General features: G+C 42.4%; 1 protein-coding gene across 6 annotated transcripts in view; it reads right to left on the reverse strand.

Annotated features, from left to right (window-relative positions):
• Nucleotides 1-10,805, reverse strand: part of LOC124002906 (msx2-interacting protein-like) — a 29,398-nt gene extending 18,593 nt beyond the window's left edge. For 2 of the 6 annotated variants that reach the window (XM_046310736.1, XM_046310735.1), the window contains exons 1-8: nucleotides 10,538-10,804; nucleotides 6,548-6,868; nucleotides 3,326-3,811; nucleotides 2,895-3,058; nucleotides 2,452-2,652; nucleotides 2,145-2,296; nucleotides 1,917-2,042; nucleotides 76-189 (exon numbers count right to left, since the gene is read on the reverse strand). In XM_046310736.1, the coding sequence (XP_046166692.1) occupies nucleotides 76-189; nucleotides 1,917-2,042; nucleotides 2,145-2,296; nucleotides 2,452-2,652; nucleotides 2,895-3,058; nucleotides 3,326-3,811; nucleotides 6,548-6,868; nucleotides 10,538-10,620 (1,647 nt within the window). In that variant the 5' untranslated portion in view covers nucleotides 10,621-10,804. The other 4 variants (XM_046310738.1, XM_046310739.1, XM_046310737.1 and 1 more) reach the window with 4 other exon arrangements.
• Between the last annotated feature and the right edge of the window lie 4,184 nt (nucleotides 10,806-14,989).

The raw sequence follows: 14,989 nt of genomic DNA on the forward strand, positions 1-14,989 counted from the left end.
ATGTCTAATATAGTCTAATAGAATGTCAGGGACCTAAAAAAATAATATTGGGGGGGGGGGGGGGGGAGTATGGACCTTGACTACATGTCCATAGCGGCAGAAGTGGCGTGTGAGATATTGCTCTGTGATGTTGGAAGCCAAACCGTCCAGCCAAACACATGTTGTGGGCATACTCTTCCCAAAACCCAGCTGCAAAGGAGACAGAACCAGACAAGGATGAAGGAAAAAAAATATTGCTACGGTTACTTCATTATCACCGAACTCAATTCCTTTTGTACGAACAGAGTGCATTTGGAAAGTACTCAGTCCCCTGGGCTTTTTCCACATTTTATGTTACAGCCTTATTCTAAAATGTATTAAATAGTTTCCCCCCTCATCATCACACACACACACACACACACACACACACACACACACACACACACACACACACACAGACAAAGCAAAAAATATTTTTAGAAATGTTTGCTATTATGTTCAAAATTTAAAAACAAAATATCACATTTAAATAGGTATTCAGACCCTTTAATCAGTACTTTGTTGAAGCACCTCTGGCAGAGATTACAGCCTCGAATCTTCTTGGGTATGACGCTACAAGCTTGGAACACCTGTATTTGGGGAGTTTCTCCCATTCATCTCTACAGATCCTCTCAAGCTCTATCAGGTTGGATGGGGACCGCCACTGCACAGCTATTTTCAGGTCTCTTCAGAAATGTTAGATCGGGTTCAAGTCCGGGCTCTGGCTGTCCCACTCAAGGACATTCAGAAACTTGTCCCAAAGTCACTCCTGCGTTGTCTTTGCTGTGTGCTTAGAGTCGTTGTCCTGTTGGAAGGTGAACCTTTGCCCCAGTCAGAGCTCCTGAGCACGTTCTCATCAAGGATCTCTCTGTACTTTGCTCTGTTCCATCTTTCCCTCGATCATGACTAGTCTCCCAATCCCTGCCTCTGAAGAGCATCCCCACAGCAGGATGCTGCCACCACCACGCTTCACCATAGAGATGGTGCCAAGTTTCCTCCAGATGTGATGCTTAGCATTCAGGCCAAAGAGTTCAATCTTGGTTTCATCAGACCAGAGAATCTTGTATATCATGTCCTTTATGTGCCCTTTGGCAAACTCCAAGCAGGCTGTCATGTGCCTTTTACTTAAGAGTTGCTTCCATCTGGCCACACTAGCATAAAAGCCTGATTGGTGGAGTGCTGCAGAGATGGTTGTCCTTCTGAGGGTTCTCCCATCTCCACAGAGGAACTCAGGAGCTCTGTCAAAGTAACCATTGGGTTCTTGATCACCTCCCTGACCAAGGCCCTTCTCCTCCGATTGCTCAGTTTGGCCTGGCGGCCAGCTCTAGGAAGAGTCTTGGTGGTTACAAACTTCTTCCATTTAAAAATGGAGGCCAATGTGTTCTTGGGGACCTTCAATGCTGCAGAAATGTTTTGGTACCCTTCCCCAGATCTGTGCCTCGACACAATCCTATCTCAGAGCTCTATGTACAATTTATTCGACCTCATGGCTTGGTTTTTGATCTGACATGCACTGTCAACTGTGGGACTTTATAGACAGGTGTGTGCCTTTCAAAATCATGTCCAATCAACTGAATTTACCACAGGTGGACTCCCCTCAAGTTGTTGAAACATCAAGGATGATCAATGGAAACCGGATGCACCTGAGCTCAATTTTCGAGTCTCATAGCAAAGGGTCTGAGTACTTATGGTATTTCTGTTTTTTTATTAATTTTTTTTATAAATGAGCATGTGTCAATATGGGGTAGTGTGTAGATTGATGAGGATTTTTGTTTTTATTGAAGACATTTTAGGATAATGCTGTAATGTAAGTAACAAAATGTGGAAAAGGGGAAGGGGTCTGAATACCTTCCAAATGCACTGTACAGTTTAGGGCAATATAGATTTAAGAATAATACCTTGAGCCGGTTGCTCCCCAAATACTCTCCATCCATCTTCTTTATAGCTTTGCAGACACTGACAATATCAGAATACTGCACAAAGGCGTATTGAGGAACACCATTAACCTTTTTAATGTCAATATCCTGTGGGAGGGATGACAAAATGGATTTAAAAAAATATATATATTTTTTTTTAGAGGTGACATTTCACTTTTATAACCTTTCAGTGGCTAGTAACACACATACCACAATCTCTCCAAAGCGCTGAAAGATATCAAGTAGTTGTTGGTAACTGGTGGTCTTCTCCAAGTTGCCGATAAACAGGGTCCTAGTCGCCTTGGGGTGAAATTCATCAATCCGTCCATCCAAAGGCCTGAATTCATTCTCGCTCTCTGTTTCTGAGGGAAAGACTTCTATTACAATCACCAAACAAGACAAGTACACTCAACAGTAGGTGAATGACAATACACATCATTAGTATTTAAGGGCCAAGCTCAAATAATGATTGTCAATGTACTACCACATCTGTAATTCAATCTAAAACGTTGCATACCAGGGCCGTTCCAGGCAGAAACCTCGATCATCATGCCGAAGAAAAGCTTTCCTTTGGAGACGTTGAGGGCTTTCTCTTGGTCTTCCTGCTGTCTGAAGAACACCAGACCATATCGGTCCTCCAAGGCCCCGTGGATCTGCACAGATGTCACTTTCCCATGTTTCTTGAACTCATGGAACAGTCCATCTTTTAAACTTGTGTCTGGAGAGGGAAACAGACAGATAATTGACAGGTCACGCAGCTGCATTGTTAAGGACAAAAATTAAATGTTATTTAAATATTGACAATCCAAGTGAGAATTTCTTTGATAAGCTAGCTCTACAGCTCACCGTAGCAGAGGAGGTACGCTATTTATTAGTGACCCCCTTCATAATGTCATGGTGCACAGCAAAGTGCAGCCAGAATGCATGTTTGTGTGTATACTGCTAGCTAGTGGTACTCGCCTGTGGAGCGCACTGGTAGGTTCTGCACCCGGATGCCAAAGCTTCTGCGTGGTTCGTCACCTTCCATTACCATAGAGCACGGCTGAGAGGGGGGTGCATGTGTAGCAGAGGACTGAACAGAGCGTGCATGAGACCCATCACTTGAGCTGCTGTTTGAATCGCTGCTGCCAAGCGGACAAATGTGAGATAAGAGGGAAATGTTCAGAGGGTCTTCAGCTAACATTACTAAATAGAGGGTCTGTATGCATCTCAGATCAGTGAAATTCTCTCCATAATCCTACAGTCAAGCAAAGTATTTTAAACTCTTTTACAACTGGGTAAATTGAAAGTTCCCATTTCTTGCACACATGTCTACAACACGGGCTAATTGACTGAATTGTGCTCCATCCATAACAAACAAACATCGGCACCATCACAAAAGCACATCCTACCTGCCACTGCCGGTACTGCTGGTGCTGCTGACAGAATCAGAGCTAGAGGACCTACTACGAGACCTAGAGCGTGGACCTCTACCTGGGGAGAGGGGGGCTCTTTTGGGGGAATGGGGGGCTTTGGGCGTTTGCCCCGTGGTCCTTTGCGGGGAGGGGTGTCGAGATTGTGAAGAATGAGATGACCGACTGCGGCGATGGTAAGTTCTGTCAACACGACGCCCTCGGTCATCTCGATAGGGGTCACGCCGCGCAGCACTAGACAAGGTGAAGGGATCTCCTCGGATCCTGGACTCAAAATGAGGCTCCGGGGTTTCAAAGCTCCCACCCATAGCACCGGCACTTCCTGGCCCAGGGCTAACTCCAGCTGCAAACATGGTGCGATCGCGGTAATAGTCTGCGTTGTAGTGACGCTGTCTATCAAAAGTGCCACCGCGCTCATGGTGTCCATAGGGGCTGTGATCATATGCACGCTCCCGGCTCTCTGAGCTGTTGGAAGACACATGCAAAGGATGGATAGAGAGGGATGAGAGAGAAAGAGGGGGAGAGAGTCTGTTATTGTGACTCAAAAAATACTTATAGAAAAACTTGCAGATAACTATTGGACAGTTCCAATATACAATGACGTTTCAAATAGGCAAGTGCACTGCTAAAACGTCAACTTAAATACACAAACAAAACCGGAATGCTGCGGAGCGCTGGTTCTATAGAAGGCAGTGGTTTGTGATTCCATTAGGAACAATAGAATACATCTGGTCAATTCAAACGATGGTAGGTAGGTAGTATATTTTATTTCGTCCTTCTCTAGTATTTATGCTGACAGACAATAGCTTGTATACGTTAATAAAATGGGGGCAGATCTATTCTGATAGTGGCATAGAGCAAGGTTAGGTAACCCAAGGACATGGAACCAAATATAAGGGCCATGCCAAAACTAAAGAATGCATCTACACACATTGTGAGAATTTATTTTCTTTTGGCTAAACGTAACACTACCACAACCATAATGATAGGCCGGAAAGCTACTGAACTCTACCGTTGACTATAATCATCTGGAATCTGTGTCACATCACATTTGTCAAATCCTATTCCCTCAGATCAAATACCACTTCTGAATCAAGTAAGAACCGTGGGGTCTCTTAGGTGAGGGAAATGCTGGCGGACCTGCTGGAGCTGAACTAGCCTATATTAAGACACCTAGTAACTAGGAGGAGCAAAAGCATAGAAGGGAGAGAGAAAGACAGGAGAGGGAGGGGCAAAAATAAGAGCGAGAGAGCAAGGAAGACAAGCCATTGGCACAGATGGTGTCTGCAGAAGCCCCCTGGCCCAAGCAGCTGTGTCTTTTTCACTAAAAGCTCTAACAATTAGTGCAGGAGACGAGGAAAGAGACATGGGTGCAAATCTGGGTTAGGAAAAGAGATGCAGAGGGCAGGACAATACCAACCTTTTCCAAAAGCGGTAACCGAACCTATAATCCCAAATACAATCTAGGAGGACAGAATGGTGTGAGCAGGAGTTTTTTTTTGGAAAAAAAAGGAGCAAAAGTGTTTATTGTCATCATGCGTACAGTCTTCGACGTTCGAGAAGAACAGCAGGTTAGGTAGGTATCTGAGGTATAATCCGTAATTTCTTAATCTCTTTGTTTGATGGAAAAAAGAAGAAAACAAAATAACCAAAGCAATGGATTTCTTATGACAAATATTGATGCAGTAGTAAAGGTATGATTTGGAAAAAAGAAAAAAAAGAAAAAAAAAATGAGTCACACATAGCAGTGCATACCAAAATTAACACTAGAGATGGGCCAGACTGAAAATATGTCCAATTTGCTTATGGTAACCTAGTATAAAGAAGCAAAAAAAATCATGAATTGTCTGCATACTACTGTCCAAAAGAGAGACCGGTATTAATTCCTCTTCAAAACTAGGAAGCCAGTTTGCATACACTCCTGTAAAAAAAACAGTATCTTCTCTCACCAAAATGCATGGAATAATCCTAGTCCACTGCAACATAATTAATTCCGTAAAATAGGCCTTTTCCATATCCCAAAGGCAAAAATAGACCGTCTACTCCCATCACTTTGTGTAGACGACATCCTCTTCAGTCTTCATTAGATTTTCGCTGAAAATGCTGATGTTTCTATTCTTTGTTCGTAACCCAAACCAAATATTGATGCTGAGAGGATATACAGCTAAATCCACACTGGAGCGGAATAATCCAGCAATGGAAATGCAGTTACACATGTGTACATCCTATACCCAACATCCTTACATCCAATACAGGGGTTACATCCATTCTTCCACGAGGCAGGTACATCCAAAATGCATGTCTTCAGTTGTCTTCGTGGCCATCGCTCTCCCCAAAAATATTTCCATGGAATTTCTTGATGAGTGTTCTGTTACTCCTCAGTTTCTCTTTAGTTCCTTTTGATATAAGCACCTTACTAAATTACAATAATACCCTGTAAAATATTGTTTCCTTGTCTAAAAATGATCAATTAGCGGTGAATGATGTACTGATGGGGCACTGTGATGACTGATGCCTAGCCAATTTACATCCTTTCAATGGCAACTTACATCCTTTGGTCCATGATGTTATTTAAATCCAGACAAGAAGCAGACATCCTTGGTTTGGAGACATCCAGAAAAATAGTTTATGTCCAGCGGTGGGAAAAAAAAATTCTCTGTCTTTTATGATGTATAGTCCATACATAAATGAACCTGTCCGAAAATAATTCTCAAGAAAATATAGGGGTATTAAATCCATCACAGGCAACGATTTACTTCCAAGCAACGACGATCCCAGGTAAATTGTGGTTAGAATCCATGGTTCGGAAAATCTAATTACCCCCAAAAATTCACCAAGATAAATTCCAACAAATGTGATATATCCAAACTCACCAGGATATTCCCCACAGGTGTAATATCCAACTTGAAAGCAGGATACGTCTCACACAATAAATCCGAAATTTTGAATGATAATACCTCATATCCATACCTTTAAATGACCAATAGATTTGCATAAATATTTCACTTAGATCCCGCGAGAAAGGACAGGTCTGTGCAGATGGAGGAAGGGCTCGTTTCCTAGGTTACCTTAATATGAAACTGTAAGGAATATATTCTCCTTGTTCTATTAATAACCCAACAAGGAAATCATGTGATTGCGGGAGAAAACTTTTTTTTTTACTGACACCCTGATCCCTCAGAGGTGACCATGTCCACTTACCCATCTCTTATCCGTTCATAACGCCCCTCTCTGGTGTGAATGGACACTGGGGGGCCAAACACTGGACCCACTGCCCCCCTAGAGAATCCTGAAACATCCCGCCCATGACTGCTCGAGGGGGGGTTGTCATCAAGGCCCCGAACAGCACTAGGGACAGACCCAGGTTCATTGTAGTCAGTGCGCAGGTCCCTGTCCCCCATCTTGTTGACAGCATTGTGAGCCTTCTGTGCACTTTTGATATCCACAAAATCCACAAAGGCTGCCACGCCACCCTCCGACCCACGCTTCCGCAGGACCTTGACGCTCTCGACGCGTCCATAGCTGAGGAGCAAGAACAAAAAGGGAAGAGACGTCACACTTTATTGAGAGGACTATGTACGTGTCCCTTCACTCATGAGCATAATCATCAGTTGGAAAAACATAATTAACCACTCGTTCTTTGCGTGATTTCCTGCAAGACAGGAATGTCAGTGTTCTGCCATGGCCAGCGAAGAGCCCAGATCTCAATCCCATTGAGCACGCCTGGGACCTGTTGGAGCGGAGGGTGAGGGCCGCCGCCACCCCCCCCCCCCACAGAAATGTCCGGGAACTGGCAGGTGCCTTAGTGGAAGAGTGGGGTAACATCTCACAGCAAGAACTGGAAAATCTGGTGGAGTCCGTGAGGAGATGCACTACAGTACTTAATGCAGCTGGTGGCCACAAAAGATACTGACTGTTACTTTTGATTTTGACCCCCCCTTTGTAGTCAAGTCTGTGGAACTTGTTCAGTTTATGTCTCAGTTGTTGAATCTTATGTTCATACAAATATTTACACGTTAAGTTGGCTGAAAATAAACAGTTGACAGTGAGCGAACGTTTCATTATACTGAGTTCAGTAGTAAAGTCCAAATTCAATATTAATAATTATCTCATATAAATATATATTACGGCTTAGACTTTTATAGTTTGTTTTACTTTATAGGGTTAAGGGTTCCCACATAGTCATTTCTTAAGTTACACTGCTTGTTAACGAAAGACAGACTGAAGACATAGGCAGCCACCTGTGCTAATTATCCATCTAGCATGCCCCGAATACCGTAGCTGGGTAGGAAGTGTAGTCCGTGTAGTCCGTCAACTGAGACACATAGCTTGTGGATCTTTGCAAAACTGCTACAGTAGGTGTATCTTTTTTTATTTGAAAGATTATTTCTTGCTGATGTGAAAGGAGAAAGGGGCATATCAGCATATGTTTGGAAAACGATGAATAACATTTCTAAACGCTAAAACACAGTCGGAATTGTAGTTTACATGGAGCCAACCCTAGGTACGGAAAAGGGTTTGAGAGATACACTACAGGCTTTCTTTAATATGAATACATTAGTGAGCATGTCTAAAAGAAAGTGCTCTTCAGTAGTTGTACACAAACACTAGATCCTTGTGCAGGTGCACAGTGCTCATGTTCACTGAATCTGGCGCTTAGCTGAAAGCAGTGCTTGACTTGGGCCAGAGCAACATAACGGCACTTCAAATGTCTGGGGAATTGCGTACTGGCTCTTCTATAAAAGTAGCTTATCGCCGGCCCAGATTAAAAGATACAAAAATGCTTGATCAAAGCAGAATCTGCACTGAATAGCAATGCAGTGGGCATTCATTTCCTGATTCCGCCTTGTTCAAGTTTATTTGCCACTGGTCTGTGAATCTGTGTGTGACAGTAGGCTGCTTGAGATTGCGCAGACCGAAAATACACCAGCCTGAAAGCGCTGTTCCAAGTTGAAAAATTAGGGTTTGAAAGGTCGTCGAAATTTGCTGAATAACTTTTGCTAATGTAATTAATGAAAGCATACTTAAATATTATCAATAATTTAAAAAATCTACATGTCAGCCATGATCTTAATGACCCTTCAGCGCGTGTCTGTGTGTACCAGTGCGAGTGGACTGTTGCCCGAGAGAGCGAGCGCGACATTTCAGCAGCAGGTATAAAATAAACAGACTAACTGGGTAGTCAACTGTTACAAATTATGTTTTGAATTATCTGGCTAGCTAACTAAGCATTACAGTCCTAGTCACCTTTCCACCTGCACTGTAGAGAGCCTAAATAAATCTGCACTATTGGAAAGATGGGATTCCCCCTCTATTAAACAGTAGCCATGTAATTGGACAAAGTAAAAAATATTATATTAAAAAGAAAAAAAGCCAGACAAATCTTGCTGTGCATAGATCTCCCCTGAAACAGTAATATGAGTCTTATATATAATGCCCAGTTATATACCTTATATAAGTAGCCATTTGAGGCAGCAAGTAGCCGAGCCTAGTGGTTAGAGAATTGGACTCGTAACCAAAAGGTTGCAAGATCGAATCCCTGAGCTGGCAAGGTAAAAATGTGGTTCTGCCCCTGAACAAGGCAGTTTTTTAATTTTCTTATTTTCAATGACAGCCTAGGAACAGTGGGGTAACTGCCTGTTCAGGTGCAGAACGACATATTTGTACCCTGTCAGCTCGGGGGTTACAAGTCCAACACTCTAACCACTAGGCTACCCTGCCGCCCCACTGTTCCTAGGCCGTCATTGAAAATAAGAATTTGTTCTCAACTGACTAGCCTTGTTAAGGTAAAATAAAATATGTGATCCCTGATTCATTTAATGCAGAAATCATTTTATAAAGACAGAAGAATTTGGCTGTAATTTTGGGTGGCAACTAGGTGTCCAGGCTTTTGTTCATGCCCTGATCTAACCACATTGTTGCCTAAACAGTGGCTGCTCAACAGGACCTTGATGAAGGAGACTTGTGTGTTTCTGTGCTGGATCAAAAGCCAAGCCTGCACACCCAGGAGTTCTCCAGATGGAGAGTTGACCACATTTTGATAGCATGTGACTAACAGTGCAGGTCTACTGTGTGTGTCGGGTGGGCGCTAAGTGCCTTGATCAAGGGCACAATGGCAGGAGATAGTTGGCCTACATGGGTTCAGACATAGCAGCATTCCAGTGTCAATAACGCCTACTTGTTCATGTAGGCTACAATAACAGTAATGAACATGTTAAACGTCACGGGAAATGTGTATAAATCCTTAAGTGAATAATCAGAGGACTCTATAGCATATTGTAATTTGTGACTATCGTTGAAAAATCGAACGGACCAATTTGGAGAAAGACAGCCCGCGCATTTATTTAATCCCAAATCAAGCACAGACTGACAGCTAGTTCCAAGAACCTAGGCTGAAAGTCGCGGATCACGATGTATATTTTTCAAATTACCTTTATCATAATCGCAATCCCCCTGCAACTTTTAGTTTTCGGACGTTGGAGGATCCAGTACGATTGATGGTAGCCGATTTTCAGACGATATGAACAGCGGAACATTAAAGGGAATACGTGTTGAATTATGCATTAAACGAGCAATAGAAACATTACATCCATATGTTAAGCGAGGACTTTCATATTTCACCTTACTGGCAAGTTGATCAACTCGCCGCTAGGCAATCAAACACCACATATTTCGCTAGCGAATTATGCTAGCTATCTAAAACGAAGCTAGCTTCAGAAGAACGTGGAGAAACGATGCATTTAACGCAACAGTTTGATAACCTATTCATTATTAAGTAATCCAACTAACGTTGTAAATGCATAACTATTAGACGAAGTGTCTTAACACATTTTAATAATAACATTAGTTAGCTAAATACCTAGCTAGCATGTAAGCTATCTTTCATGCTTAACTAGTCAGGCATGATGTAGACTGTAGTTACTCATCAAGTGAGCGACGACAAAATGGTAGCTAACTAGCGTTCAGTGGCATTTCAGTTTGCTGGAATCCATCAAATTGTGACTTTTTATGCAAGCGACACGCTGTTGTGTGTTGGTTAAAAATATCAAGGGCAAAGCAAAATCTTCCAAACAACAGAGGCCGTTTGGTGTTGAATGTAGATGATGGCTAACGTTAGCTAGCTCAGCTGGCTAGCTATTGGGCATAACGCGCGCTACCTCTCCATAACCCTCTTGCGTAACATTAACTTACCGTTTAAAATGTTCGACAATTTTCTCCTCTCGAACATGTTCGGGTAAATTTCCCACCCAAAGGTGTCTGGTTTCCCGAACCATACTGTACGTTACTTTCCCCCTTCATACATATGCTCTAGCACGTTTTAATCCCCGCTGGTCGGGAAATCCGCCTTACAAAATGAACGACGAGTGAGTCCGTGTAAAAATGATCTTGGCCTAGCTCTGTCCCAATCCATCCGAATGTGTGTGTATTCTCCAGAGATAGGGTGCGAGCTGCGCGCTTCCCTGTGACGACGGCTTCGTTTCTCATGACTTGCGCGCTCCCGAGATCATGCGACAGCTACTCAAGGCTAGAGGGTATACGGTTTATGTCAACTTGATTTCTTAACTTGTTTTTTTGTTGTTGTTGCATTTAAGATAACCCCCTAACCCGTTTCCTAACCTTAACCTAATTATCATAACCTGGTACTTTTATTCTCCTAATCTGCTGCGTAAATTATCCTAACCTTCCATGAAAAGTACATTCTGGTCAATTTTGACATAAACTGTATACCGTCTAAACAAAAGTCGAAGCAGTCCTATTTTGTATTTTTTAGGGGTTCTTACAAGGCAGCAGCAGCTCTTCCTGGGGTTCAAACACATTAATGAACTTACATCACGCATAAAACAAACTATAAAACAGTACTTCATGTAACATTATTACACCACTACATATCTACAATACAAAATGTATAAAACCACCATACAACAATTTTACAATGTAGGGTGTGTGTCTGTTCTATATAGTACTGTGCACCGCCCAGATTCTATTCTTGACTTGGGGACTGTGAAGAAACCTCTGATGGCATGTTTTGTGGGGTATGCATGGGTGTCCGAGCTGTGTGCGAGTAGTTTAGACAGACACCTCTGTGCATTCAGCATGTCAACACTTCTTACAAAAACAAGGAGTGATGAAGTCAATCTCTCCTCCACTTTGAGCCATGAGAGATTTACATGCATATTATTAATGTTAGTTCTCCTTGTACATTTAAGGGCCAGCCATGCTGCCCTGTTCTGAGCCAATTGTAATTTTCCGAGGTCCCTCAAATCAAATTTTATTGGCCACATACACATGGTTAGCAGATGTTAATGCGAGCAAGCGAAATGCTTGTGCTTCTAGTTCCGACAGTGCAGTAATATCTAACAAGTAAACTAATAATTCCCCAACAACTACCTAATACACACAAATCTAAAGGGATGGAAAATAATATGTACATATAAATATATGGATGAGCGGCATAGGCAAGATGCAATAGATGGTAATGAGATGAGTCATGTAAGATATGCTAACATTATTAAAGTGGCATTGTTTAAAGTGACTCGTGATCCATTTATTACAGTGGTCAGTGATATGAGTCTCTATGTAGGCAGCAGCCTCTCTGAGTTAGTGATTGCTGTTTAGCAGTCTGATGGCCTTGAGATAGAAGCTGTTATTCAGTCTCTCGGTCCCAGCTTTAATGCACATGTACTGACCTCGCCTTCTGGATGGTAGTGGGGGTGAACAGGCAGTGGCTCGGGTGGTTGATGTCCTTGATGATCTTTTTGGCCTTCCTGTGACATCGGTGCTGTAGGTGTCTTGGAGGGCAGGTAGTTTGCCCCCGGTGATGCGTTGTGCAGACCACACCATCCTCTGGAGAACCTTTCAGTTGAAAGCTGTGCAGTTCCCGTACCAGGCGGTGGTACAGCCCGACAGGATGCTCTCGATTGTGCATCTGTAAAAGTTTGTCAAAGTTTTAGGTGACATGCCAAATTTCTTCAGCCTCCTGAGGTTGAAGAGGCACTGTTGCGCCTTCTTCACCACACTGTCTGTGTGGGTGGACAATTTCAGTTTGTGATGTGTATGCTGAGGAACTTAAAACTTCCCCCCTTCTCCACTACTGTCCCTTCGATGTGAATAGGGGGGGGGGGGGTGCACCCTCTGCTGTTTCTTGAAGTCCATGATCATCTCCATGGTTTTGTTGACGTTGAGTGAGAGGTTGTTTTCCTGACACCACACTCCGAGTGCCCTCAACTCCTCCCTGTAGGCTGTCTCATCTTTGTTGGTAATCAAGCCCACTACTGTTGTGTCGTCTGCAAACTTGATGATTGAGTTGGAGGCGTGCATGGCCACACAGTCATGGGTGAACAGGGAGTACAGGAGGGGGCTGATCATGCACTCGTGTGGGGCCCCAGTGTTGAGGGTCAGTGAAGTGGAGATGTTGTTCCCTACTTTCACCACCAGGGGTGGCCCGTCAGAAAGTACAGGACCCAATTGCACAGCCCTTGTTAGTGGGCACTGTATTTTCCTCAAAGCGGGTAAAGAAGGTGTTTAGTTTGTCTGGAAGCACCTGACCACACGACTGAACAGTAGTCCAGGTATGACAAAACTAGGACCTGTAGGACCTGCCTTGTTGATAGTGTCGTTAAGAAGGCAAAGCAGCGCTTTATTATGGACAGAGTTAGTTACGGTTGTATCAATATGTTTTGACCATGACGGTTTTAAAACCCAGGGTTACTCCGAGCAGTTTAGTCGCATCATCTTGCTCAATTTCCACATGATTAATTACAAGGTTTAGTAGAGATTTAGGGTTTAGTGAATGATTTGTCCCAAATACAATGCTTTTAGTTTCTGAAATATTTAGGACTAACATATTCTTTGCCACCCTTTCTGAAACTAACTGCAGCTCTTTGTTAAGTGTTTTGGTGATTTCACTCGCTGTGGTAGCTGACGTGTAGTGTTGAGTCATGTGCATTCATAGACACTTTAGACACTTTTCTGGCTTTAGCCAGTGGAACACACGTTTTTCCAGCAGCAAACTATGACGATAATGTTAAAAGCCACACTGAATTTTTTTCAGCCAATTATCAGTCATTTGTGTAAGTGCCGTGCTTGTTGAATGTCGTTCCGTATAGGCGTGCTGAAAGTCTGTTGTCAATTTGTTTACAGTAAAATAGCATTGTAACTGGTTGAACACAATTGTTTCCAAAAGTTTGGTACGGGTTGGTAACAGGCTAATTGGTCAGCTATTTGAGACAGTAAAGGGGGCTTTACTATACTTGGGTAACGGAATGACTTTTGCTTTCCTCCAGGCTTGAGGGCACACACTTTCTAGTAGGCTTAGATTGAATATATGGCAAATAGGAGTGGCAATATTGTCCGCTATTATTATCAGTAATTTTACATCCAAGTTGTCAGACCCCGGTGGCTTGTTATTGTTGATAGACAATCCTTTTTTCACCTCTTCCACACTCACTTTACAGAATTCAAAATGAAAATGCTTGTCTTTTATAATTTTATCAGTTTTATTTGGATGAGTTGTGTCAGAGTTCGTTGCTGGCATGTCATGCCTAAATTTGTTAATCTTGCCAATTAAAACATAATTAAATTAATTGGGAATGTCAGTGGGTTTTGTGATGAATGAGCCATCTGATTCAATAAATGATGGAGCTGTTTGCATTTTTGCCAAAAATTGTATTTAAGGAGCTCCAAAGCTTGTTATCATTCTTTATGTCATTTCTTTGTTTCATAGTATAATTTATTCTTCTTTTTATTCAGTTTAGTTACATGATTTCTCAATTTGCAGTGTGTTTGCCAATTGGTTGTGCAGCCAGACTTATTTGCCATTCCTTTTGCCTCATCCCTCTAAACCATAAAATTTTTCAATGCCTCATCAATCCACAGTGATTTAACAATTTGTAGTTATTTTTTTAACGGGTGCATGCTTATTAGTAACTGGAATAAGCAATTTCATAAATGTGTCGATTGCAGTCTGGTTGTTCTTCATTACACACCACAGACAAACAAATACTATTTACACCATCAACATAGGAATCACTACAAAACTTATTGTATGACCTCTTATACACTTCGCATTATCAAACACATCTATGTAGCCTCTGAGGTTTTAATGAATAGAGAAGACATTTGGTTAGTATGTTGCCTGAGGTGATCCGTGATTCTCCCAAAATGGGTTATTCCATGGCAACCCTGTGCTGAGAAGGCAAATGATGATGGCACACTTTGCCTGCATGTATTATGTACGTGCATTGACAGGACACACGTAATTCTTCCTAAATCAAAGCCTATTTGCATCATGGCTTTGTTGAGTATTCTGTTCTAAAAGGTGTCGATTACGCAAGTCATTGACCACAGCATCTTGGTGGGCAAACTCATTTGTGAAGGTTTTAATGGCACGTCGACTGTGCTCTGAAATTGCATAACACCATGTCCACCCCCATCATGGTTTATTAGAACTGTACAGCCTCTGGTTTAATTCCTCTTGCATAGGTCATTTTCCTTGTAAATATCCTACAACTTATGTTTCTTTACTTAGTTAATGTTCACTGTGTTCCTTGAGTAAATTATGCATGCAAGCCATACATAGAACATGCCTGTCTCAAAAAAGATTGACAACGTGGAGAGAGCAAGGGAAGCAACAAAAAAATAAAT

The sequence above is a fragment of the Oncorhynchus gorbuscha genome, linkage group LG18, assembly GCF_021184085.1.
Source record: "Oncorhynchus gorbuscha isolate QuinsamMale2020 ecotype Even-year linkage group LG18, OgorEven_v1.0, whole genome shotgun sequence".
In the NCBI taxonomy this organism is placed as follows: domain Eukaryota; kingdom Metazoa; phylum Chordata; class Actinopteri; order Salmoniformes; family Salmonidae; genus Oncorhynchus; species Oncorhynchus gorbuscha.